Source organism: Colobus angolensis, unplaced genomic scaffold (genome assembly GCF_000951035.1).
Source record: "Colobus angolensis palliatus isolate OR3802 unplaced genomic scaffold, Cang.pa_1.0 Scaffold176, whole genome shotgun sequence".
NCBI classification, from domain to species: domain Eukaryota; kingdom Metazoa; phylum Chordata; class Mammalia; order Primates; family Cercopithecidae; genus Colobus; species Colobus angolensis.
In genome coordinates this window covers 3,160,011-3,185,343 of record NW_012114888.1, presented here as the reverse complement: position 1 = coordinate 3,185,343, position 25,333 = coordinate 3,160,011, and the positions used below count along the sequence as shown (strand labels likewise).

Below are 25,333 nucleotides of genomic sequence, written 5' to 3'. Positions count from 1 at the left end.
CTGGGAGAAAATATTTACAAATAACATATCTAACAAAGGACTTGTATCCAGAATATACAACGAGCTCTCGAAACAATGAGGAAACAAACAATCCAATATAAAAATGGGCAAGAAACCGTGGAAGCAGACAAAGAACCAGTAGGTGAAGATAAAGGCATCAAAGCATATAAGGAATCTGCAAAGCAGACACTGGCTCCAGCAGCAAGTGTAACTGGCAGCAGGAGATGGCCAATAGCACCCAGGGAAAAGGCCCAAGCCCTAGAAGACCTGGCCGGCTTCAAAGACCCAGTACCAGGTTATACTGAAGAATCAATGACTCATGACAAAACCACCAAAATACCCTACAAATCACCACCAGAACTAGTAGACACTGCAACAAGTTCAAAGAGATGGCCCAGGGCTTGTTGCCAGAAAGTAGAAGTGAAAGAAGAGCTGTTAGCAGTTGGCACACTCACACAAACATCAGGGGAGACCACGCACACCAACAAAGAACCAGCAGGTGAGGGCAAAGGCACGAAAGCATTTAAGCAACCCACAAAGCAGAAGCTGAACCCAGAAAATGTAACTGGCAGCAGGAGATGGCCAAGAGTGCCTAAGGAAAAGGCCCAACCCCTGGAAGATCTGGCCAGCTTCCAAGAGCTCTTGCGAACACCAGACCACACTGAGGAACTGGCAAATGGTGCTGATAGCTTTACAAGCACTCCAAAGCCAGCACCTGACAGTGGAAAACCTCTAAAAATATCCAGAAGAGTTCTTCAGGCCCCTAAAGTAGAACCCGTGGGAGACCTGGTAGGCACCAGAGACCCTGTAAAATCACAAAGCAAAAGCAACACCTCCCTGGCCCCACTGCCCTTCAAGAGGGGATATGGAAAAGATGGAAGTATCATAGGAACCAAGAGGCCGCACTGCATGCCTGCACCAGAGGAAATCATAGAGGAGCTGCCAGCCAGCAAGAAGCAGAGGGTTGCTCCCAGGGTGAGAGGCAAATCACCCTTGGTCATCATGAAGAGAAGTCTGAGGACTTCTGCAAAAAGAATTGAACCTGCAGAAGATCTGAACAGCAATAACATGAAAACCAACAGAGTAATACGAATTACAAAACTCAGTCCCTGAAAATAAGGGAATGTCCCTGTGCTCCAGACGCCAAAATAAGACTGATGTAGAACAGCAAATAACTGAGGTAATTGTATTAGCAGAAAGAATTCAAATAAACTGAAATGAAAAGAAGCCCATGAAGACCTCTCAAGACATGGACATTCAAAATCCAGATGGAGCTCAGAAACCTATACCTAGGGGCAACGTCAGTGAAAACAAAAGGTGCTTGAGGTCTGTTAGAAAGAATAAGAGCTCCCAGCCTAAAGTGGCAGAGGAGAGCAGAGGGCAGAAGAGTAGCGGGGGGTTCTCATGTAGAATCAGGAAGGGAAAAGAGAAGCAGGAAATTCAGACTCCATGTGTTTGAGATCAAGAAAGATGAAAAGCCAGTCTGCAGCGAGCACTTTGGAGAGTGAATCTGCACAGAGTAACGTGGAATGTCAAGAGGCGTGCAGAAAATCCAAAGAAGACTCAGGGCTGGGCGCAGTGGCTCATGCCTGTAATCCCAGCACTTTGGGAGGCTGAGGCGGGTGGATCACGAGGTCAGGAGATCGAGACCATCCTGGCTAACATGGTGAAACCGCATCTCTACTAAAAATACAAAAAATTAGCTGGGCATGGTGGCGGGCGCCTGTAGTCCCAGTTACTTGGGAGGCTGAGGCAGGAGAATTGTTTGAACCCAGGAGGCGGAGCTTGCAGTGAGCCGAGATCACGCCACTACACTCCAGCCTGAGCAACAGAGCAAGACTCCGTCTCAAAAAAAAAAAAAAAAAGGCTGAGGACATTGTGTGTGTCAAGAAAATAAGAACCAGAAGTCACTGGGGCAGTGAAGACATTTAGCAAATAAATCTAACTGGGAAAAATATAATAAAATTAGTTTTGTGATAAACACACACAAAAAATGGGCAAAATATTTGAACAGCCTTTTCACCAAAGAAGATATGCAGATGTCTATAAGGAAATGAACAAGCTGCTCAACATCAACAGTAAAATGCAAATTAAAGCCACAATGAAATACTACTGATGCACCTATTGCAATGGCTTAAAAAAACTGACAATACCAATGCTGGCCAGGCTGTAGAACAACTGGAACATTCATACATTGCTAGTGGGAATGCAAAAATGGTTCAGCCACTTTGGAAAAACAGTTTGGCAGGTTTTTAAAATAAAGTTAAAAATATACTTACCACATGTTCCACGAATTCCATGCCTACATATTTCCTTAAAAGAAATGAAAACTTATGTTCACACAAAATCCTATATGCAAATGTTGATAGCAGCTTTAGTCATAATTGCTAAAAATTGGAAGCAACTGGTGAATGGAGAAACAAATTGTGATCAACCATACAATGGAATGCTACTCAGCAATAAAAAGGAACAGACTATTGATACAGACAATGACGTGGCTGAATCTCAAATACTTTATTCTCTGAGAAAGAAGCTGGCTCAAAAGTCTACATTCTGTATTATCCCATTTATATGACATTCTGGAATATGCATAAGTATATTGACAGAGAACAGATTAGTTCTTTCCAGGGATTAAGCACAGAGTAGAGGAATCAACCATAATGGGACAGCATTAGGTAGTTCTTTGGGGGGAATTAGAATTCTTCTGCATCTTGACTGTGGTAGTAGTTACATGGCTTGGTGAGTTTGTCAAAATTCATAGAACTATACACCAAAAAGAATGAAATTTACTGAAGATTAATTTTAAAATAAAATAAAATAAACCCCAGGTAATCATGGCTCTACTTCCAATGCCCAAGCTGCCTTGAGCTTCTGAGCTCTAATGGATGAAAAGGTGGATATAGGGTTTGCCTGCAAGCCTTGTCCAAGCTCTGTGATTTCACCCACATTATAGGTTGAGTTCTCTGGGAGGCAGACTCCGAGATGAAGATTAGCACCTAGGAGATTTTTTTGTTTTGTTTTTTTTGAAACGGAATCTTGCTCTGTCACCCAGGCTGGAGTTGAATGGCACGATCTCTACTCACTGCAACCTCTGCCTCCCAGGCTCAAGCGATTCTCCTGCCTCAGCCTCCCAAGTAGCTGGGATTACAGGTAACCACCACCACACCTGGCTAATTTTTGTATTTTCAGTAGCGATGGGGTTTCACCATGTTGGCCAGGCTACTTTCAAACTCTGTACCCAGGAGATTCATTAGAGAGGGCCCTTGGGATCAGTATCTATTGAAGCGAAGGGAAGGATATAGGATTGGGCAGAGGGGGAAGTCAGGTGGCAGCACAAGCCCAACATTGTCTCTCTTGGTCTACCACATGGTGATCTTTGAAGTTGAGGTGGTTATTCGGAGTTGTCTCTTGTTGAGGGGAGAGGGCTGGGCCCCCTGTTTTTCAGCTATTAGATGCAGGCTGACCCCTAGAAGGATGCAGCCTGGGTGCATTGGGTGAGGCCGCTCTTTTTAGCCAAGGCAATCACTGAAGTTGCTGACAGCTGAGGGTTTTCTGTGGGCACCGCTCCCAGCAGCTGGAGAATACTTCCTTCATTCCAGAAGGAGAATCTGGACAGCATCTACCACACTTCCTGACCTCTTCAAAGGAGGAGGTATTCCAATCTTTTTTACTATCTCCCAGAGGGCAGAAATGGTGATTTCCTGTTGAAATCCAGTGGCAGGACACTTACCAGGTCCTTTTGAGTTTTCTAATAAAAACATAAATCAATAAATAAACATATTTTCTGGGCAAAGAGTGGCTTCTCACGGGAATTTTTTCTAATTTTACACATTTTTCTTCCTTGTGATAATACGTATAATTTATTTTATGAGAAGGAAAACATAAATTGTAATAGAACTTAGTTTATATATATATTAGAGATGGGTACTCATTCTGACTCCCAGACTGGAGTGCAGTGGCGGCAATCATAGCTCACTGCAGCCCCAATCGCTGGGGCTCAAGCAATCCTCCCACCTCAGCCTCCCAAGTAGCTGGGACCACAGGCATGTGCCACCACACCTGGATAATTTTGTTTATTTTTGTAGAGATGGGGGTCTCACTATGTTGCCCAGGCTGGTCTTGAACTCCTGGGCTCAAGCGATCCTCCTGCCTTAGCTTCCCAAAGTGCTGGGATTACAGGTGTGCGCCACTGCCCCCAGCCACGTTTGTTAATTTCAACATTTTCTTAACAAAAAGGAAAATTAATTACATAGTGTAGGTCAGGCATCTTTTATAACACTCTTACTTCTTCATATTCTTAAAATGTTGACTTTTTAATGTGAAGACTGGACAAGCTTCCAAGCTCTGGTCAAAGTGGGGCAAGGATTACTCTAGAGAGATTGTTAGGATATCACTGTATACCACTCCATCTCCCGTGAGTATACAAGTTGTGCTGTGAGAGGAGTTTCTCACCATCTTCCGTACTTAAACATGGCTTCATTTCTTTCTCCTCCTTAATCCTCTTCATAGCCTCCACCTAACCTAAAATATTGGGAATCCAAGGTTCCATGCTGAGCGCCCTCTTCTTGTACTCAACCACCTGAGATTTTCAATTCCCATGGCTTCTCCCAACAAGTTTACATTATTCACTCTTAAATATCATCTCCAGGCTGGGCACAGTGGCTTATGCCTGTAATCTCAGCATTTTGGGAGGCTGAGGCAGATGGATCACCTGAGGTCACGAGTTCGAGACCAGCCTGGCCAACATAGTGAAACCCCGTTTCTACTAAAAATACAAAAATTAGCCATGCGCAGTGATGCCCGCCTGTAATCTCAGCTACTTGGGAGGCTGAGGCAGGAGAATCGCTTGAACCCGGGAGGCGGAGGTTGCAGTAAGCCAAGATCACGCCATTGTACTCCAGCCTGGGTGATAAGAGCAAAACTCTGTCCCTCCCCCACCCAAACAAAAATCATCTCCTGAATTTATCTCCTGAACTCCAGTTAGTCTCATGTTTCCAATTCTGTCTCAGCACCTCTACCTGATGTCCCCCCAACCCAGGTACCTCACATTCATCTTGTCCCCAAGCAAATCTTCTACAACCCTCTACAAATCTGCTATTCCTCATGAATTTCTGTTTTGAATGTTATTATTACACAGCAAGATGCCAGAATTAGAAACCCCACAGTCATCTTTGTGCATGCCTCTCCCTTTCTCAGGCACCACATCCAATCAGTCATCCTAGCCCCGTAAGTCTACCATGCAAATATCTCTTAAATATGCCTCCGTCATTAACTCTCCCCCAAACAAGATGCCACCATTTATCAATCTACAGCGTGCTTTTCCTCTCTAGCTTTGTGTGATCCATCATCTCTTAATTAGTCTTTCTGCTTCCATCCTCTACCATCTCCACACCTTCTTAAGAAGGCTATCTGGGGCCTGCAGAATCAAGTCCACACTCCTTAGGACACCTCATAAGGGTTTTTACTGTGCTGTTCTTATTCCTTGGCCTGCCTTCTAAGGATTTTCCGAGTCTGGCTCTCATCTACCTCTGCAGTCTCTTTCCACTGCTTCCTCTCTCTTCCTCCTCCATCCTGTATCCCAATTCTGTTCGCACACTGACTGTTTAATACTGTGTGTTCCAGTCAGACTTTTCTGGGTTTCAAAAAAATGCTGAACAGTTTGATGCTTCTATATCTGAGCTCAAGTTGTTCCCTCTGCCTAAAATACCTTTTGTTCACATTTCAGTCTGTCATATCTCACTTAAATTTGAAGCTCACATATAAAGCTCATTCAACAGAATTAATGACTCATTTTCTATGTTTCCACCTTGTACATACCTGCATTAAAACATCTCTTATGGCCGGGCATGGTGGCTCATGCCTGTAATCCCAGCACTTTGGGAGGCTGAGGTGGGTGGATCACTTGAGGTAAGGAGTTCAAGACCAGCCTGGCCAACATGGTGAAACCCCATCTCTACTAGAAATACAAAAAAATTAGCCAGGCTTGGTGGTGGGTGCCTATAATCCCAGCTACTCAGGTGGCTGAGGCAGGAGAATCACTTGAACCCAAGAGGTGGAGGTTGCGGTGAGCTGAGATCGCACCACTGAACTCCAGCCTGGGCGACAGAGTGAGACTCTGTCTCACAAAGAAAGAAAACCTCTTACATTAGTGTTATGAATTTGTTTTTCTTTCTGGATGGACTGTGAGCTCAGCAAGACTACCTGAAAGACGAGAGATATCCAATTGATGTTCCGTTTGAACTAGTGAATGAAATATCCCTGGTATAATTGGCACATTAATCTGGGAATACTAATTACATATACCTAAGAATGAATTTTAATTATATGCTGTACTCTCAGAAAGTAGGGAAGCAAAAATTACTGTGTGAAGCTTAAAGAAAGGAATAAATAATACTAAAGAAGGAATTTGAGAAACAAAGAGGAGTGAAGGCCCTGCATGGAAAAAAGGAGTGAAGAGAAATCAAAGGTGGACATTTTCTTAGAGACAGGGTCTCACTATGCTGTCCAGGCTGGTCTTGAACTCCTGGGCTCAAGCTACCCTCCCACCTCATCCTCCCAAAGTGCTGGGATTACAGGTGTAAGCCACCACGCCTGGCCTGAGATGGACATTAAAGACAGATTTGCCTTCTTTAGCATTTTGTCCTTACTATTTTATTTTTGTAAATAGGTAGGCTGATGTGACCTGATGAGAAAATATCTAGTATAAACACTGTGCAAACTAAGAATTGAAGACGTTGAAAAATTCTACTTTTTTTTTTTTTTTTATTTTTTAGACATAGTCTTGCTCTGTCGCCCAGGCCGGAGTACAGTGGTACGATCTTGGCTCACTGCAACCTCTGCCTCCCAGGGTCAAGTGATTCTTCTGCCTCAGTCTCCCAAGTAGCTGGGATTACAGGCACCTGCCACCGTGCCTGGCTAATTTTTGTATTTTTTTTAGTAGAGATAGGGTTTCACCATGTTGACCAGGCTGGCCTCAAACTCCTGATCTCAAGTGATCTGCCCATCTCAGCCTCCAAAGTGCTGGGATTACAGGCATACAGTGCTGGGATTACATGCCAGGCCTGAAAAACTCTACTTTCTGTATTAGTTATTTTTTACATTGTTCTTAGTCTTCTTTTCATAAATGTTACTTTTTTGAAAACATGTTCTACATGTTCAGAGAAACTTCCCTAGGAAGGAACTATAGAAATGATCCCTTGCTGGGCATGGCAGCCCATGCCTGTAATCGCAGCATTTTGGGAGGCTGAGGAAGGAGGATTGCTTGAGCCCAGGAGTTTGAGACCAGCCTGGGCAAGACAGTGAGACCCTGTCTCTACAGAAAATTTTTAAAATAGCCCAGTGTGATGCTGCGTGCCTATAGTTCCAGCTACTCAGGAGGCTGAGGTGGGAAGACTGCTTGAACCTGGGATGTCAAGGCTGCAGTGAGCCATGATGGCACTCTTGCACTCCAGCCTGGGTGACAGAGTGAGGCCCTGTCAAAAAAAAAAAGAAAAAGAAAAGAAAAAGAAATGACCCCCGAAAGCATAGTCATTAAATGTTACTTCCTGATGAATGCCTTTTTGTAAATGAATTCAAGATGTAGATAAATGAGAAATGAAATAGAGATAATTATATTTCAGTTATATAGCTCACTCATCCATTTGGATAATTTTTCCATATTCTATAAAATGTCACCATCTGCTGGGGGAAGAAAAGATGCACAATTCAATTTTGTTGCATAAGTGGTATTTCAAATCAACATGATTACTTAGAACTATAGAACTTTTCCTTAGCAAGATGATTACACTAGCTCAGCTGGTGAAAAATTAACAGAACACACAGGCAAATACTATTCACCACTGTGCTTTGAGGATATTCTTTCTCCAATGGGCAATTAAGATCAATTATCCTTTAAAATGTTTTAACAAGTAGCTCTTTTTTGTTGTTGTTGGTTTTTTAAGACGGAGTCTCACTCTGTCTCCCAGGCTGGAGTGCTATGGTGAGATCTCGGCTCACTGCAACCTCCGCCTCAGCCTCCTGAGTAGCTGGGATTACAGGCACACACCATCATGCCCGGTTAATTTTTGTATTTTTGTAGAGACGGGGTTTCACCATGTTGGCCAGGCTGATCTTGAACTCCTGACCTCAAGTGATCCTCCTGCCTCGGCCTCCCAAAGTGCCGGGATTACAGGCGTGAGCCACCTCGCCCAGACTCCTTTTCCATTTTCTATTCATATGTTCACTTTTACATATTTTACAAATAGCAGTTGGTGGGGATTTTTTTTTAGAGACATGGTAATCATCCAGTGGGTCCTTCTGTTAGAATAGGTAGACAGGCAGACATGAACAGGGCAGGAGAAGGCCCCCAAGTCCCCAGGCAACCATCAGGTGATGGTCAGGTGGTTGTTAAATTGTCTCGCTAAAATAATAATTGCTCGCAGCTGGCACCAGAGAAGGGCAATCTCCCAAAGGATAGAAACACCTGAAGCTGGTAATGAGCAACTTCCAAATAAGATATCAGGAGTTAGGCGAACGGGCTCAAGTATGTACACTAAGAGGCAGAATGGCAGAGTTTAACTGGTATATGACATTCCTCTAGGAATGCTTGACTGGTAAGGGGAAATACCTCAAATGAGCATGTGCCTAACTTCAGTAAACACACTGCAAGTGCAGCCTCATCCAAGTGCTGGCAGGCCATGGCGCATGCAGACAGCCCACTCCAAGGAAAAATCGAGGAGAAATGGAAATCTCAGAACCATGCCAGCGTATAAAACCCCAAGTCAACGGCTGAACAGTACACTTGGATCTCTCAAGTTGCCCACTTGACCCTCTTCCAAGTGTACTTTACTTCCTTTAGTTCCTGCTCTAAAACTCTTTAATAAACTCTCACTCATGCTCTAAAACTTGCCTTGGTCTCTCACTCTGCCTTCTGCCCCTTGGCCAAATTCTTTCCTCCAAGGGGGCAAGGATTGAGTTTGTCGTAGACCTGTTGGATTTGTTGCTGGTAACACTTCCTACCCACTGCACAGACAAAATCAATTTACTGAGACCATGGCATTGCAACAAGGAGTTTGGCTGGGTGTGATGGCTCATACCTGCAATCCCAACACTTCGGGAGGCTGAGACAGGTGGATCACTTGAGGCCAGGAGTTCAAGACCAGCCTGGCCAACAGGTGAAACCCCGTCTCTACCAAAAACATAAAAAATTAAGGCCAGGCATGGTGGCTCATGCCTGTAATCCCAACAATTTGGGAAGCCGAGGCAAGTGGATCACCTGAGGTTGGGAGTTCAAGACCAGCCTGGCCAATATAGTGAAATCCTGTCTCTACAAAAATACAAAAATTAGCCGGGCATGATGGCATATGCCTGTAATCCCAGCTACTTGGGAGGCTGAGGCAGGAGAATCGCTTGAATCCAGGAGGCAGAGGTTGCAGTAAGCCAAGATCATGCCATTACACTCTAGCCTGGGTGACAGAGCGAGACTCAGTCTCAAATAAATAAAAGAAAAAAAGCCAGTCATGGTGGCACATGCCCGTAGTCCTAGCTACTCAGGAGGCTGAGGCAGGAAAACCATTTGAACCTGGGAGGTGGAGGTTGCAGTGAGCCGAGATCATGCCACCGCCCTCCAGCCAGGGTGACAGAGTGAGACTCCATCTCAAAAAAAAAAAAAAAAAAGTTTAATTGACATGAGGCTGGCCACACCACGTGGGAGATGGAATTATTACTCAAATCAATCTCCCTGAAAACTCAGAAGTTAGGGTTTTTCAAGGATAGTTTGTCAGAAAGGGGGCTGATTGGCTGGAAGTGCAATCATAGGGGTGTGGAAAACGGCCCTTGTGTGCCAAGTCTGCTTCTGGGTGGGGGCCACAAGACCAATTGAGTCATGAGTCCATCTTGCCACTCGGTCACCATAAATGCAAAAGCCAGAAAAGACATCTTGAAAGGCCAATCTTAGGTTCTACAATAGTAATTTATTTACAGGAGTAACAGGGGAAGTTGCAAATCTTGTGGTCTCCGGAACAATGGCCATTAATCATTTAACTCCACCTACATCTTAGCAAAATTCAGGCCCCTTTCATCTTTCTTTTTTTTCTTTTTGAGACGGAGTCTTGCTCTGTTGCCCAGGCTGGAGCGCAGTGGCGCTATCTCGGCTCACTGCAAACTCTGCCTCCCTGGTTCAAGTGATTCTCCTGCCTCAGCCGCCTGAGTAGCTGGGACTACATGCGCCCATCGCCACACCCAGCAAATTTTTGTAATTTTAGTAGAGACGAGATTTCACCATATTGGTCAGGCTGGTCTCAAATGCCTGACTTCACGTGATCCACCCACCTCGGCCTCCCAAAGTGCTGGGATTACAGGCGTGAGCCACTGTGCCCGGCCTCGTTAGTTTTACAAAGGTGCTTTAGTTTTGGGGAAGGGCTATTATAATTTAAACTGCAAACTGCATTTTCCCCAAAGTTAGCTTGGCCCATGCCCAGGGATGACCAAGGCCAGTTTAGAGTTTAAAGGCAAAATGGGGGTTGTTTAGATCAGATCTCTTTCACTGTCATAATTTTCTCACTGTTAAAATTTTTGCAAAGGCAGTTTCAATATCACCTCTCTTCTTAAGAGTTGCAAATATTCTTCCCAGTCTATAACTTGTCTTTTGATTTCCTATGGCATATGAGGACTAAACTCCGATCTTGAAATTCCTATCTAAGGGGCCTGGGGAGTCATGCCCTACAAACCACAAAAATCTCATTAGATTTTAAAACTTAACCTGACACAATGGGGCTTACTTTCCAACCTGACTCTGGTATAGCATCACATGATAGATAGCAGACACTGAAGGAAACCAAATTATTTTATCCCAAAATATATTTCTTTAACATATTTTAAGATGGCTGCCACAGGGCTAACACATTGAAATGGCTCTGCAAAGCTGCCTTTTGCAGTGGAAATTTGAATCGGTAGAGAATCTCCATTAATGCACCTAGGCCTTCCCTTTCTAGGTCTTTCCCAGATCTAGGAGAGATTAACTGTGAGTCTGACGTCTTTAAGGTCTGAAAGAGACATTTACAATCTATTCTCTCTGAGGGCTGCTACCTACGAACCTTCATCTACATAACAAGGTCCTCAGCCCCCATAACCCCCTTATCTTAACTCAAGCATTCCTTTCTACTAACTTTATGTCTTCAGACAACAGCTTAACTCTCTCAATCAACTGTCATCTAAAGAATACCTAAAACCGGCCGGGGTGCGGTGGCTCACGCTTGTAATCCCAGCACTTTAGGAGGCCAAAGCAGGCAGATTACCTGAGGTCTGGAGTTCCAGAACAGCCTGACCAACATGAAGAATCCCCACCTCTACTAAAAATACAAAATTAGCTGGGCATGGTGGTGCATGCCTGTAATCCCAGCTACTCAGGAGGCTGAGGCAGGAGAATCCCTTGAACCTGGGAGGCAGAGGTTGCAGTGAGCTGAGATCACACCACTGCAATCCAGTCTGGATGACAGAGTGACACCGTCTCCAATATATATATATTAAATGAAGTCTAGGATTTATTTTATGGCTTCAGGGTTGTCCTTCTGGTTTATGCTCCACCATGATGTTATATAATATTCATATATATATATATATTTATTTATTTATTTGAGATGGAGTCTTACTCTGTCACCAGGCTGGATTGTAGTGGCATCATCTCAGCTCACTGCAACCTCCACCTCCTGGGTTCAAGCGATTCTCCTGCCTCAGCCTCCCGAGTAGCTGAGACTACAGGCACGTGCCACCACGCCCAGCTGGTTTTTGTATTTTTACAAAAATACATGGGGTTCACCATGTTGGCCAGGTTGGTCTCAATCTTGGCCTCTCAAAGTGCTGGGATTATAGGCGTGAGCCACTGCACCCAGCCCATATATTTTATATTTTATTATTTTTCATATTTAATTTTAATCCACCTGGAGTTTGTCATTATATATAATATGTAGGGGTCCAGGATTTTTTCTTTACAGATTTACATCACATCAATCCTATCAATTTTCACAAACTTAAAATACCTTTATATTTCATTTTCCATACATACATGGATATATGTTGGAACTCTGCTTTCTACTGACATTTTTGTCAACCATTATAACTTAGCATTAAGTAGGTTTATAATTTTTTTTTTGCAGCAGGGTCTCACTCTGTTGCCCAGGCTGGAGTGTAGTGGCACGATCATGCCTCACTGCAGCCTCAACCTCTGGGGCTCAAGTGACTCTTCCACCTTAGCTTCCTAACTAGCTGGGACTACAGGAACACACCACCATGCCCAGATTTTTTTTTTTTTTTGGTAGTGATAAGTCTTACTATGTTGCCCAGGCTGGTCTCAAACTCCTAGGTTCAAGTCATCCTTCTACCTCAGCCTCCCGAAGTGTTGGGATTAGAGGCATAAGCCACCATGCTTGGCCCCCCTCAACTTATTTTTTCATACTTCTTAAGCTAAATGTCAGACATTTAGTCTTCCATGTCTTGGGTGCAACTGGGTGGGGATGGTATTGTGGACAGTAAAGGAATTTTGCCAAAACAGTCATAGGTAAAGAAAGGCAGATTTATCAGAGAAAGCATGAAGATACGTTGCAAGGGTTCAATGGGCAGCACAGCAGAGAAAAGGCTGTCTGAGAGGCAGGGGCTGGAGGTTTTAAGTTTTATAAGGTTGTGCTGGAAAGGCTATGTGCAAAACAAGGGATTTGGGAACAGGATGTGTGCCAGCAGGTTGTTTGCAATTAGCCATCTATAGAACAACTGTTCTCCCTCACCTGGGGCCCCTTCTTTCTTGTTGCTTACTTACTAGGACTCCACATTCCATATATCCTGATTCTGGATTTTTTTTGTTTCAGTGATCTCTTTAATTCTGCTCTATGCCACATTATTTACTTTAGTTTATAATGCCCTCTAATATCTTGTAAGATGAGTCTTCCCATGTTACCTCTATCCACCAAATCCTCTTAGTTGTTCATATATTTTTTTCTGCCAATTAAAATGAAGTATAATTGTACTATAGGCCCCTGATCCCATTTAGCATATTGGTTAAATTGCCTTAAATCTATCGATTAGGCTTAGGGACAATTTGGGTTTTACAGTATTAAGTCTTCACTAAGGAGTACAGTTTATTTTCCTTTATATAGATGATGTCCAGCCTTCTGAGGGGGCTTATTTATACTTGTATTCTTGCTTTTCGAAGTGCATCATTTTTCCTATTATATATTTTTTACTAGTCACCATTCACATGTACATTACAGCTAATCCAGATACTACAAAGCCCATAGTTGGTATCTAGCTAGGATACTCATGCATAGTAGCCACAATACCATTTTCATTTCAGAAAAGAAAGTAACAATGCAAAGGTGGACTTGAGACACAGAGGGAAAAAGGAACCTGGAAGATAGTATGCTAAATGAAATAAACTACACACAGATTGACAAATACTGCATGATCTCACTTAAAGGTGAAATCTTAAAAAGTTGAACTCATAGAAACCAGAGTACAACAGTGGTTACCAAGGACTGGGGATGCAGGAGTGGGAGGCAGGAAATGGGGAGATGTTGGTCAAAAAATAAAAACATTCTTTTTTGGGGGGGGGGGTGGAGACAGAGTCTTGCTCTGTCACCCAGGCTGGAGTGCAGTGGCGCGATCTCAGCTCACTGTAACCTCTGCCTCCCAGGCTCAAATGATTCTCATGCCTCTGCCTCCCAAGTAGCTGGGACTACAGAAGCGCGCCACCATACCCGGGTAATTTTTTGTATTTTTAGTAGAGACAGGGTTTCACTATGTTCCCCAGGCTGGTCTAGAACTCCTGAGCTCTGGAAATCCACCCACCTTGGCCTTCCAAAGTGCTAGGATTACAGACGTGAGCCACCATGCCTGACCTAAAAGGTAGAAACATTCTAAGATGAACAAGTTCTGCAGATCTAAGGTACAGTATGGGTGGTGATGGATGTATTATTTGATTGTGGTAATCATTACACAATGCATACATATATCACATTTTAAAAACCCACTGTTTTAGGTATAAAAAAATAAAGACATGTATTTTTTAAAAATTAAAAACAGAGAAAAGACGAGGCAAGCATAAGAAACCTAGTGCTTTTCATTTGAAGGCAGTGGTTTTTAAACAAGCCCATTTTCACAAAAGGAATGAGAACATCTCAGTATTATATATGTGATAAAATTCCCAAATAAATTTAGTCACAATAAAACAAGGTTGCTTATGCAGAACCCTTGAAATACAATGTATGTAAAAATATTTTTACTATTGTGCTCAAGAATAGAGATTTTGAGGACAATTCTTCCATATTTAAGAAGAAGGAAAAACTTTAGTTCTCAGACTTTATTCAACATCAGAAAATACACAATGAGAAGAAAATCTACAATTTAAATCAGCTTGCAGATACATTTACTTCTGGATCACAACTTACTCAGCATTAGAAAATTCACACTGGCTGGGTGTGGTTATTCACCCTGTAATCCTAACACTTTGGAAGGCTGAGGGCAGGAAGAGGCCTTGAGTCCAGGAATTCCAGACCAGCCTGGGCAACAGAGCCAGACCCTATCTCTACAAAAAATTTAAAAATTAGTCAGCTGTGGTGGTGCACATTTGTCCCAGCTACTCAGGAGGCTAAGGTTGCAGGGTCCTTTGAGCCGAGGTCATAGTATGCTATGATTATGCCTCTAATTAGCCACTGCATTCCAGACTGGGCAACATAATGGCATCCTGTCTCTGAAATAAATATATAATAAATAAGAAAATATTTGGCTGGGCGCAGTGGCTCACACCTGTAATCCCAGCACTTTGGGAGGTTGAGGCAGAAGGATCACCTGAGGTCAGGAGTTCGAGACCAGCCTGGCCAACATACAGTGAAACCCTGTCTCTACTAAAAATACAAAAAAAGTAGCTGGGCATGGTGGCGTGTGCCTGTAATCCCAGCCACTTGGGAGGCTGAGGCAGGAGAATTATTTGAACCTGGGAGGCAGAGGTTGCAGTAAGCCAAGATCACGCCGCTGCATTCTAGCCTGGGCAACAAGAGCAATAACTCCATCTCAAAAAAAAAAAAAAAATTGGCTACATGCAGTGTTTTTATCACATTAACAGTCACTTTTTGAAAAGTCATCTGGCAAAAACAACTGTTAACATTAGATGACAGTGACTTTGACAAAGCCTTATACTACTAGGGTAAAAATGACTGAAGAGATTGGCACAAAATGAGGAAAGGGGCTTCGTTTCTGAGAATACCAGCTCCACTCAACACTGGATGCTCTCCTGCCTATGGAAATCCACAGGGGCAGTTGCAGAGAGTGCTGCATGTTTCATAGTGTTGGGAGAGGACAATGAAAACTAACATTTACCAGGTGTCTGCCATGTACTATTCCTGGGCTTGAGGCTCTAAAGATGTTCCTTTGAACAATAACAGCAGCCATCTAGATTAGGTGGTCCTTAGTTATGGCAGAAAAGAGGGGACTGAGGCCCAAGAAGCTAGTAAGTGGTGGATTCCAGTCTTTCCTTCCAACGGATTAGTAGACACCAATGGCCCATGCAGAGTGTTTCTTGATTTTTGAATACTAACATCATGAATAGCAAATGCTGGCATGGCAATAAGGGTGTGCCATACATCTGGTCACATTCAAATCATCAGTCCCTTCTCTTTCTGCATAAACACTTGATCTTACAGAATCAGGGTATGGAGAGATGTTGGCCAGGGCCACAGATCAGGTGGTTCTGCAGTTTGCAGTTTCTCTACTGTCCGCAGGACACTGTCATAGTATTAACCCCTTTCTGCCTAGTGATAGTGATATCTGAAAAGGTTATCAAATCACCTCTCCTCTAGAAATAAATAGGTTGGTATCTAAACCTGGCCATCAGTAACACATGACACGTAATTCTGAATGAGCAGTAATTCACTGCTCACGTGTCCAAGGGAAAACAGGCTCTTTTCCTGGGACTTGTACAGGAGGCTTGGAGAGGGTCACTTCCCAGGGTCTGGCTGTATTGAGTTTGCAGATTTGGGTTGTAACTCATCCAAACTATCTGGGGAATGCAAGTTAACCTGACAGGAGAAAGAGAAAGAGGAAAAAGACTCATGTTCAAATGGAAATTAAATACGTGTCTGATAGATTCCACAAATGTCCTGGACACATCTATGAACAGTGTCTGGCACCAGCTGGCTCCAGCACATAACGGTTTGCTGTGTACCTGAGGGAGACTCTGTCATACTTCACCCAAGGAGGCCTGCTTGGTGACCAGGCAGGCATAGTAGGCATGGAGAACACACTTGGTCTCTTTCTCCCAGACCCAGACAGGAAACAGAAAACTTTCCTCAAGGCCACTACAGGCCCTTTTAGCGAGCTATGTTACCACTGGTTGGCATTCTCAGAGAAAACACCTCTCCGCTAAAAAGTAAAACCCAGATTCTCCCAGCGTGTGTAAGATCCTAGGAACCGGAGCCCCTCCATTGGGTAGAGAACAATCAGAATGAGGCTTTTTTCCCTCACTTCGGGAGGTTGCTGGCTTTGTAGCCCGGCTCCAAGGCCCCTCTTCCAGGTCAATTCCCCGACTGGGCCAGACCTCTTGCTCTTAGGACGCTCTGAGCGAGGCTTAGGGCCCCGCTCCGTGTGGCCTGCCTGGACCCTAGAGGGCCGCGCTCCGGAGCTGCCACTGATGTCAGAGGCGCGACTCTTTTTCCTATTCCCAGGAGCGGAAGACAGAAACAGTCGCCTTGGGGACAGAGGGGTGGGAACACCTCACGTCCACTGCAAGATAATGAAGTGGAAGAAGGCATTTCGGCTTCGGAGCTGGCGGGGACCTGGCCACTGGAGAGCCCGCGCGGAGTTCTCTCGCCTGTCTCCGCCCAGGTACGCCTCCCCGAGCCTTTTGTACGACTCACCATTGGAAATGGTCACACATTCCTTCTCCCCTTAGAGTTAACACTGTCATAACCATTGAAGCGCGGACCGAGGAGCACCATATCGGCCGTAGCCTTTGTTGCCCCGCCTTCAAGTCACTGCGCGTGCGCATTGCTTTGACCTCGCGTTCCCAGGGGGCGGTAGGAAGCGGAAATGCTCGGCTGACCCGGAGGGTGGCGCTTCGTTCACACTGGCTGTGGTCTTCCGCTCCTGAGGTTTCAGGCTCTTGGCAGTGAAGTAAGCGGGAGGGGGGTGGTGATGGTTTTGATAGGGGAATGTGGGGGACGGGAGGAATGACGGGAGTTTACGGGGCCGTGGGGTCATGGGGCCACGGGTGAGCGCCCTTGTGGGGGTTGAGTGACACGGGCGGTGGGCGTGAGTGTTGGGGGCGAGGTTCGGGGCCAACGAGTGACTAATTGATTGAGTCACTCAGCACTTGTATCCTCACCCCCTGGTAATTGCCAGGCACTCTTGCAAATGTTTCACATTAATAGGAGCCCTGTGAGGTGTTACGATGATTATTTTCCTGCTATAGAGAGAAAACGGCACAGTGTGGCTTGGCAGCCTGTCCAAAGTCACTTAGGTAGCAAACCTGAGGGAGCCTTTTTCTTTTCCTGTACTTTGTTTATCATGTTTATTGTTTCCTGTGTGTCTCTTCTTCCAGACTAGAAATCTGGAGCTGGGAATTTGAAATTTTGTTCACTGATGGATTTGCAGCACGAAGAACCGGCTCATGGAAGGCACTCATTTCTTCAGTGAATGAAAGTGGCACAGCAGGTGATCAGTTGGTTCCAAAGCCCCACTCAGAAAGGCAGGGTTTCGCTGACTGAGGATAATTGAGTTGTGCATGAATGTCAACTCTTAAAGCTAGAATGAGGCATTACCCCTCTTCTATTGGGTAAAAACCTTTGGGTTTTACTCAACTTCACTGCATGGAAGGGAGCATAGGTGTTGCTAATTGAATCTCCTGTGGTCATTGTGTTTCAAGGGTCAGAGTGCAGACCTGAGACCACTGCTCACCGACTTCAGACTCCAGTTTATCTGTGCCCCGGCTTCCTCACTTAGTCTCAGAAGACTTAGGCTGAGGCCCCAGGAGGAGGTGAGTTCCCTGGGTCACAGGCAGAGATCTGGTGCTATAGTGATGGCCTCAGCTGGGGTGTGTTTGTCTCTGAATCCCTTGGTCCTGCCGCCTTGGACATAAGAGAGGTACGCTGAGCTGAGGCTAGTTGGAGGAGAAGCCTCAGCCCAGAGTCCAGACCCAGATCCTCAGGACAGAGAAAGGAGGCTCATAGGACAGCAGGTCCTAGAAGAGCTGGATCCTTAGTGACCTTTGTCCCCCACTTCAGCTGAGACAGAGCAAATCTGGCTCAACTTCCAGGTGCCATCGAGGACCATGTGACAGTGCAGTTTGATTCCTACTGGAGGAGGGACAGGTGAAAGTCACAGGTGAATGGAGGCATGGGTGCCTTCCATGGGGCAGGTGCCCTGCTGTAGTGGCTGCAAAGGCAGGATGAGGCTGGGAAGGATCACAGCCAGCCACAGGATTGGCCTCTCCTAGCACACACCTATTTGTGCACCCCCACGCTTCCTTCTCTTGCCATTGGCTTTTTCTGAATTTGAGTCAGCCCCACATCATCAACCAGGCACCTGCTTCCAGGGGAAATGCAAGTGTCCCTTCATCCTGACCGAAGTGCAGAAAATATATTTTTAGTTTATAGAATTTCAGAGTAGTCTCTAGGTATGCTGTCATCCAGCTCTGCTGCCTTATTTAGAAGCTTAATGAAACTAGGTCTGAGGACATGACTTGTTAACCTACACGGAGCTGAACCCTGTTGTCCTGATGGTATCATAGTGATTGCTGAAGTAAGAAATGGTTACTCTGCACAGAAGCTCCTTGCTGGAACTTTCTTTTGAAAAACTGCCAAAGAAGGAGGAGCATGGCAATCAAAATGCAAATCGTGGGAAAGGAGGAAGTGGTGGGGTGGGAACAGGGTAGGTGGCCAGTTAAAGAGGCGGGTGCAGAGGAGCAGGCACAGTGGTTTTCAGCCCCTCACAGAACTGACAGTGCTGGGCTGTTACCACCCAGCCCCACACCTCTCCTCCCCTGCAGCCCTTTGAGCCCATATTGGGCTCCTTCCTCCAAACCACATCAAGAGATCCTACTCATACACACTTGCAGAGGGTCTTTTCACCTCTAGGGTTCTGTTTGCTAAGAATTGATTTTTAATAATTTTTAATTTTTGTTTCATTAGTAATTAATTTTCATTGTCAAAAATGCAAATAAACAAGAAAATTAAAATCACCAATCAATGTAACCAATGTCAGCATTTGAATAAATGCTGTTTGAGATCAGGCACGGTGACTTACGCCTGTAATCCCAGCACTTTGAGAGGCCAAGGCGGGTGGATCACCTGAGGTCAGGAGTTCGAGACTGGCCTGACCAACATGGTGAAACCCTGTCTCTACTAAAAATACAAAAATAGGCCGGGCGCGGTGGCTCAAGCCTGTAATCCCAGCACTTTGGGAGGGCGGCAGGAGAATCGCTTGAACCCAGGAGGTAGAGGTTGCAGTGAGCCAAGATCATACCACTGCACTCCAGCCTGGGCAAAAAGAGCAAAACTGTGTCTCAAAAAAAAAAAAAAAAAAAGAATAAATTCTGTTTGAGACTTCATATTTGTACATATTGCTTAACAAAAATGAGATCACACTGCAGTTGCTTTGCCGGAACCTCCTTTTAAACACCCAGGAACTGAAAACAAAGTTCAGAAACCATCTTTAAAGCCTGTGTAGTATGCTTGTTTTGCACATTTCATATTTTTTTACTGAGTCCCCTTTGCTGCACATTTAGTTGCTTCCAAGTTTTTTTTTTTTATTTTTTGTTCATTTTTGAGCCAGGCTCTGATGTTTTCACACAGGCTGGAGTGCAGGAACGTGATCATGGCTCACTAACCTCGCACTCCTCGGCTCAAGAGACCCTCCCGCCTCAGCCTTTTGAGTAGCTGGGACTACAGGAATGCACCACCATGCCAGCTAATTTTTTTAATTTTTGGTTTTGTAGAGACAAGGCCTTGCTATGTTGCCCAGGCTGGTCTTGAACTCCTGGCTTCAATCAATCCTCTCCTTCAGCCTCCCCACATGCAGGAATTATAGGCACATTTTTTTAGTGGAAATGACAACAGTAACATTTTGCGTCTTTGTGCTAGGAATAGAACTCTTGAGGTAAAGGAGATGTTAAGTTGTTACTGGTTTCTGACATTTAGATGACCTTGGACACAAGTCATACATCTGTCCAGTAAGGGAGACAAAGTTTCATGTGCAAAACCCACATGATCTTAGTAGCGAGACAGTTTCATGTATAAAACCCACATGATCTTAGTAGCGAGACAGTTTCGTGTATAAAACCTACATGATCTTAGTAGCGAGACAGTTTCATGTGCAAAACCCACATGATCTTAGTAGCGAGACAAAGTTTCATGCACAAAACCCACATGATCTTAGTAGCGAGACAAAGTTTCATGCGTAAAACCCACACTATTTTAGTAGGGAGACAAAGTTTCATGTGCAAAACCCACATGATCTTAGTAGCGTCCCATGGGAATAGGCTGAAGCTACCAGGCCTTATTTTTAGATCATTCTTCCCAGGGTGCAAAGGTAATTATTATTAGGGTGGTGGTGATGATCTTATGTCTATACCCACTGAACTCAAGCTTTCTAATTCTGTCTTTATAGATCTCCATCCTTTGCCGGAGCACAACAAGATGGCCATGTCCCAGGTGAGTTCTAATGTACCCCTACTTTTTTTCCAGTGAAATTGAGGCAAAGTTTGGAATCTATATAATAAACTTGAAAATAGCAATTATCCACTCTTCTCTGGCTGTTTTCTGTTCAACTTGTCCTCAGCCTCTGGTTTCTCTAATCCTTCCCCTCACCAGGAGAGAGGAAAAACAGAAAAAGATACCTCTCTCTACTTGTTCTTCCAGAAACTGTACCTCATCTTTTCTTCTTCTCAGAGAAGAATTGTTTAAATACATAGATTCATCTTGCTTTTTCCTCTTTCTTCACTTCTAGATCGCTTGGTCTTTTTTACTGTGTTTAAGAGAATACGTTTGTGTATAATGTTTTAATGTACATAGAAGAAACTAGTAGCCAATAAAGTTTCTATTTCTTCTCCCCCCGGTACCACATTCCTCCTTAGAGATGTCCACTGTTAACAGTTGGTTGAAACTGTGAGGTAGATGCATTTATGTCAGTTTAATGAACTAAAAACGTATACATATGTATTTTTTTTATGCTTTTACACAAATGGCATCATATTCACATACCTATCTTGCTTTTTGAACCTGATTATATCCTGGGTGGTGTTCCTTGTTAATATATAAAGATTGTTTTAATTCCTATTTCATAGTGTGGATATATCATGTAACTATTTTTTCTATTCACAGATATTTAGGTTTTTACTTTCTGTGTGTGTGTGTGTGTGTGTGTGTATGTGTGTGTGACAGAGTTTCACTCTTGTTGCCTAGGCTAGAGTGCAATGGTGCGATCTCGGCTCACTGCAACCTCTGCCTCCCAGGTTCAAGCGATTCTCCTGCCTCAGCCAACCGAGTAGCTGGGATTACAGGCATGTGCCACCACGCACAGCTAATTTTCTATTTTTAGTAGAGACGAGGTTTCTCCATGTTGGTCAGGCTGGTCTCAAACTCCTGACCTCAGGTGATCCATCCACCTCGGCCTCCCAAAGTGTCAGGATTACAGGCGTGAGCCACCATGCCTGGCCTAATTTCTTTTTACTATTGTATACAGTGCCTCGTGAACAACTTTCTCTGTATCTACTCGTTCTATAGTACCAGTGTTTATGGAGGTTATACCTGGTAGTCGGGTTTTGACTAAAAGGTACTGAGACTTAAATTTGCCCTCCAAAATCCTTCATAATTACTCCTTTCACTAAATGTAAAGACCAGATAATTTCTGTGTTCCAATTTTCCAGGCTATTAAAGACGAAAAGGTACCCAGTTCATTTTGTGAAGCCACTTAACCTGAAATTTGAGGAAGGTACTACAAAAAAGAAAATTATAGACCAGTTTCCCTTAAGAACATGGATGTTAAAATGTAAAAATATACTGAATAGAGCATTAATAAATTGAACATTTAAAAGTAATGCATACACATAGTAAAAATTCAAATGAAAGCTTTGTTCAAGAAAAGGCAAAAAATAATTTTCCCATCCTCAAGATTCCTTCATTTTTTGGTACAGTCTTTCAGAGAATATGTATGCTTATCCGTATGGATGTATGAACCTTTTTTTTTTTTTTTCTGACACAGAATCTTGCTCTGTTGCCCAGGCTGGAGCACAGTGGCGCAATCTCGGCTCACCGCAAGCTCCGCCTCCCGTGTTCACGCCATTCTCCTGCCTCAGCCTCCCGAGTAGCTGGGACTACAGGTGCCTGCAACCACACCCGGTTAATTTTTTGTATTTTTACTAGAGACGGGGTTTCACCATGTTAACCAGGATGATCTCAATCTCCTGACCTCGTGATCCACCCGCCTCAGCCTCCCAAAGTACTGGGATTACAGGCGTGAGCCACCGGGCCCGGCCAGGATGTATGAGTCTCTTTGTTCACTCCTGTATGTGCTAGCTCTTGCTCTCACACGCTTTTTCTCTAACACATTAGAGCTCATTCTGGTCCTTTTGGTCTTGTCTTCATGATCATTCTACTTTACTTGTATTTAGTTGTCCCTAGGGTTTCTTAGTGCAGCACTATTGGCATGGTGGTTCTGATCATTATTCGTTGTGGCTGCTTTCCTGTGCAATGTATGTATAGCAGAGTCCCTGGCCTCTATCTCTGCTAGGTGCCAGTAGAATCCCTCCTCCAGTTTTGGCAACCAAAGTGTCTCTAGTCATTGCCAAATATCCCCTAGGGGAGAGAAATATCCAGTGTTTAAAACCAATGGTCTACCTTGTTTACAAAAGCAGCTGCTTAGTATTTCATTGCATGGGAACGCCAATATTTATTCACCTTTCTCCTAGTGATGAACATTCAGGGTATTTCTAGTCTTTTGCTGCTATAAACAGCATAACAATGTACAGTACATTCCGTTGCCTGCATGTGAGTATGTCAGATGTGAGATTTCTAGGTCAGATTCATGTGCATCATGAATTTTGATTCAGAACTGTCAAATTGCCCTCCAAATAGAATATACTGATGTGTACTCCTAGCGGCAGTATATGCCTTTTCCCATAACTGGGCAATCACAGTGCATTATCCAATGCTTTGATTTTTACCATGATGCAGGATAAAAGAGTGGTGCGTTTTAATTCACATTTCCTGAAATTAGTGTCTTTTCATATTTTTTGTTTGTTTTTTGGAGACAGGGTCTCAGTCTGTCACCCAGGCTACAGTATGGTGGCATGATCACAGCTCACTGCAGCTTCGACCTCCTAGGCTCAGGTGATCCTCCTGCCTCAGCCTCCTGAATAGCTGGGACCACAGGCGTGCGCCACCACACCTGGCTAATTTTTGTATTTTTTGTAGAGACAGGATTTTGCCATGTTGCCCAGGCTGGTCTCTAACTCCTGAGCTCAAGCGATCTACCTGCCTTGGCCTCCCAAAGTGCTGGGATTACAGGTGGGACCATTGCACTGGGCTATTTGTTTTTTGAGACAGAGTCTTGTTGTGTTGCCCAGGCTGGAGTGCAGTGGTGTGGTCATGGCTCACTGCAGCCTCAACCTCCCAGACTCAAGCAATCCTCCCACCTCAGCCTCCCAAGTAGCCGGGAATACAGGTACATGCCACCACACCTGGCTAATTTTTCAATTTTTTGTAGAGTTGGAGTCTTACTGTGTTGACCAGGCTGTTCTCTAGTGCCTGAATTCAAGCAATTCTAACACCCTGGCCTTCCAGTGTGGTGAGATTACAGGTGTGAGCCACTATGCCCAATCTTCTTTTCATTTTTTTAACTACCATTTGTACTTCTTTATTTCAATTATTTATTCTAGTAATTTGCCTCCTTTTCTCTTGGGTGTGGAATTAATTTGATTGCTGGATGCTAGCTCTTTATGTTAACTCAAGTAAATAAGATCTCTATCATATATGTTGCAAATATTTTTTCATACTTCATTTGCTTTGACTTGTCTTATTAAGTTTGGGGAGTGGACACTTACATTTTGTTAATGTGGTCTAATTTCACAATCTTTTGTGACTTCTAGATTTTCTTTTATTGCTTATATAGGATTCCGTGAGTCAAGATTATAAAAATGGCATTTCCGTTATGTGGAAAAAGTGGTTACTGAATGGTGGTGACACAGCTGAGTCTCTGTCTGTATGGAAACAAAGACTCTTCTGTATCATATAAAAGTGAATTCTAGATTGGTTGAAGACCTAAATATATAGTTGAAAAATTGGGTAAAAATTTAGGAGGCTATATGGATAACTTTGTGCAGTGCAAGAAATGGTTTTTTTTTGTTTGTTTTTGTTTTTGTTTTTTTTGAGATGCAGTCTCCCTCTGTGGCCCAGGCTGGAGTGCAATGGCGTGATCTTGGCTCACTGCAACCTCCACCTCCCGAGTTCAAGCAATTCTCCCACCTCAGCCTCCCAAGTAGCTCAGACTACAGGTGTGCGCCACCATGCCCGGCTAATTTTCGTATTTTTAGTAGAGACGGGGTTTCACCCTGTTGGCCAGGCTGATCTTGAATTCCTGACCTCAACTGAACTGCGTGCCTCAATCTCCCAAAGTGCTGGGATTACAGGCGTGAACCACTGTGCCTGGCCCTGCAAGAAACGTTTTTAATGAAGATGGAAAACCCAGAAATCATAAAGGGAAATATTGTCAGGTTAGACTGTATTAAAATGTTAAAATGTTAAAAACCTGTAGAGTCAGAAGACATATTTGAAGCTGAGAGAAAATACCTTCTATGCATATAATACACAGAGGATTTATGTATGTAATATGAACAATGATTTAAAAAACAAAAAAAAATGTAGTAGAAAGGAGTCAAAAAGATAAGGCAGGCAATTTAGAAGAAAAAAATGTGATGCTATTTGAAAGCATATTTACTTTTTCCGGTTTTCAAGCCAGGAAAACAGGGCTGATTTTTATTCCTCCCTTTCTGTTGTATTCCAACAAATGAACCCAGTCTCAGTCCTCTTCTACTAACTGTTTGCCTTTCAGATATTTTTTGTTTTATATAGATACAAAACCACAAAATTTTGCATGGGTTGTTTTTAATGAAAATATGCTCCTACTATGCTTTTCTGAAATTTGCTTTTTTTGTTTGTTTGTTTTTTCATTTAGACAAAAGTATCCCAGGCATCCTTATGTGTGAGTCAATTTTTTTTTTTTTTTTTCTGAGATGAAGTCTTGCTCTGCCCGCTGGAGTACAGTGGTGCGATCTCGGCTCACTGCAACCTCCACCTCCCGGGTTCAAGAGATTCTCCTT

At 43.8% G+C, this 25,333-nt stretch overlaps 1 protein-coding gene, 1 long non-coding RNA gene and 1 pseudogene across 4 annotated transcripts in view; 2 read left to right on the top strand and 1 right to left on the bottom strand.

Annotated features, from left to right (window-relative positions):
- The first annotated feature begins 312 nt into the window (after nt 1-312).
- Nucleotides 313-1,932, top strand: LOC105509456 (annotated as a pseudogene).
- A 12,380-nt stretch (nt 1,933-14,312) lies between these two features.
- On the bottom strand, nt 14,313-17,134 carry LOC105509454. Its single transcript, XR_001001443.1, has 2 exons — nt 16,878-17,134; nt 14,313-16,040 (listed from the first exon to the last, which is right to left on the bottom strand). It is a non-coding gene; the product is annotated as an uncharacterized LOC105509454 (long non-coding RNA).
- Nucleotides 17,063-25,333, top strand: part of ZNF674 (zinc finger protein 674) — a 46,291-nt gene continuing 38,020 nt past the window's right edge. For 2 of the 3 annotated variants that reach the window (XM_011938684.1, XM_011938685.1), the window contains exons 1-3: nt 17,063-17,133; nt 17,885-17,995; nt 20,626-20,669. In XM_011938684.1, coding sequence (XP_011794074.1) covers nt 20,655-20,669 — 15 coding nt within the window. In that variant the 5' untranslated portion in view covers nt 17,063-17,133; nt 17,885-17,995; nt 20,626-20,654. Of the gene's footprint in view, nt 17,134-17,884; nt 17,996-20,625; nt 20,670-25,333 lie in introns of those variants that run through there. The other variant, XM_011938686.1, reaches the window with a different exon arrangement.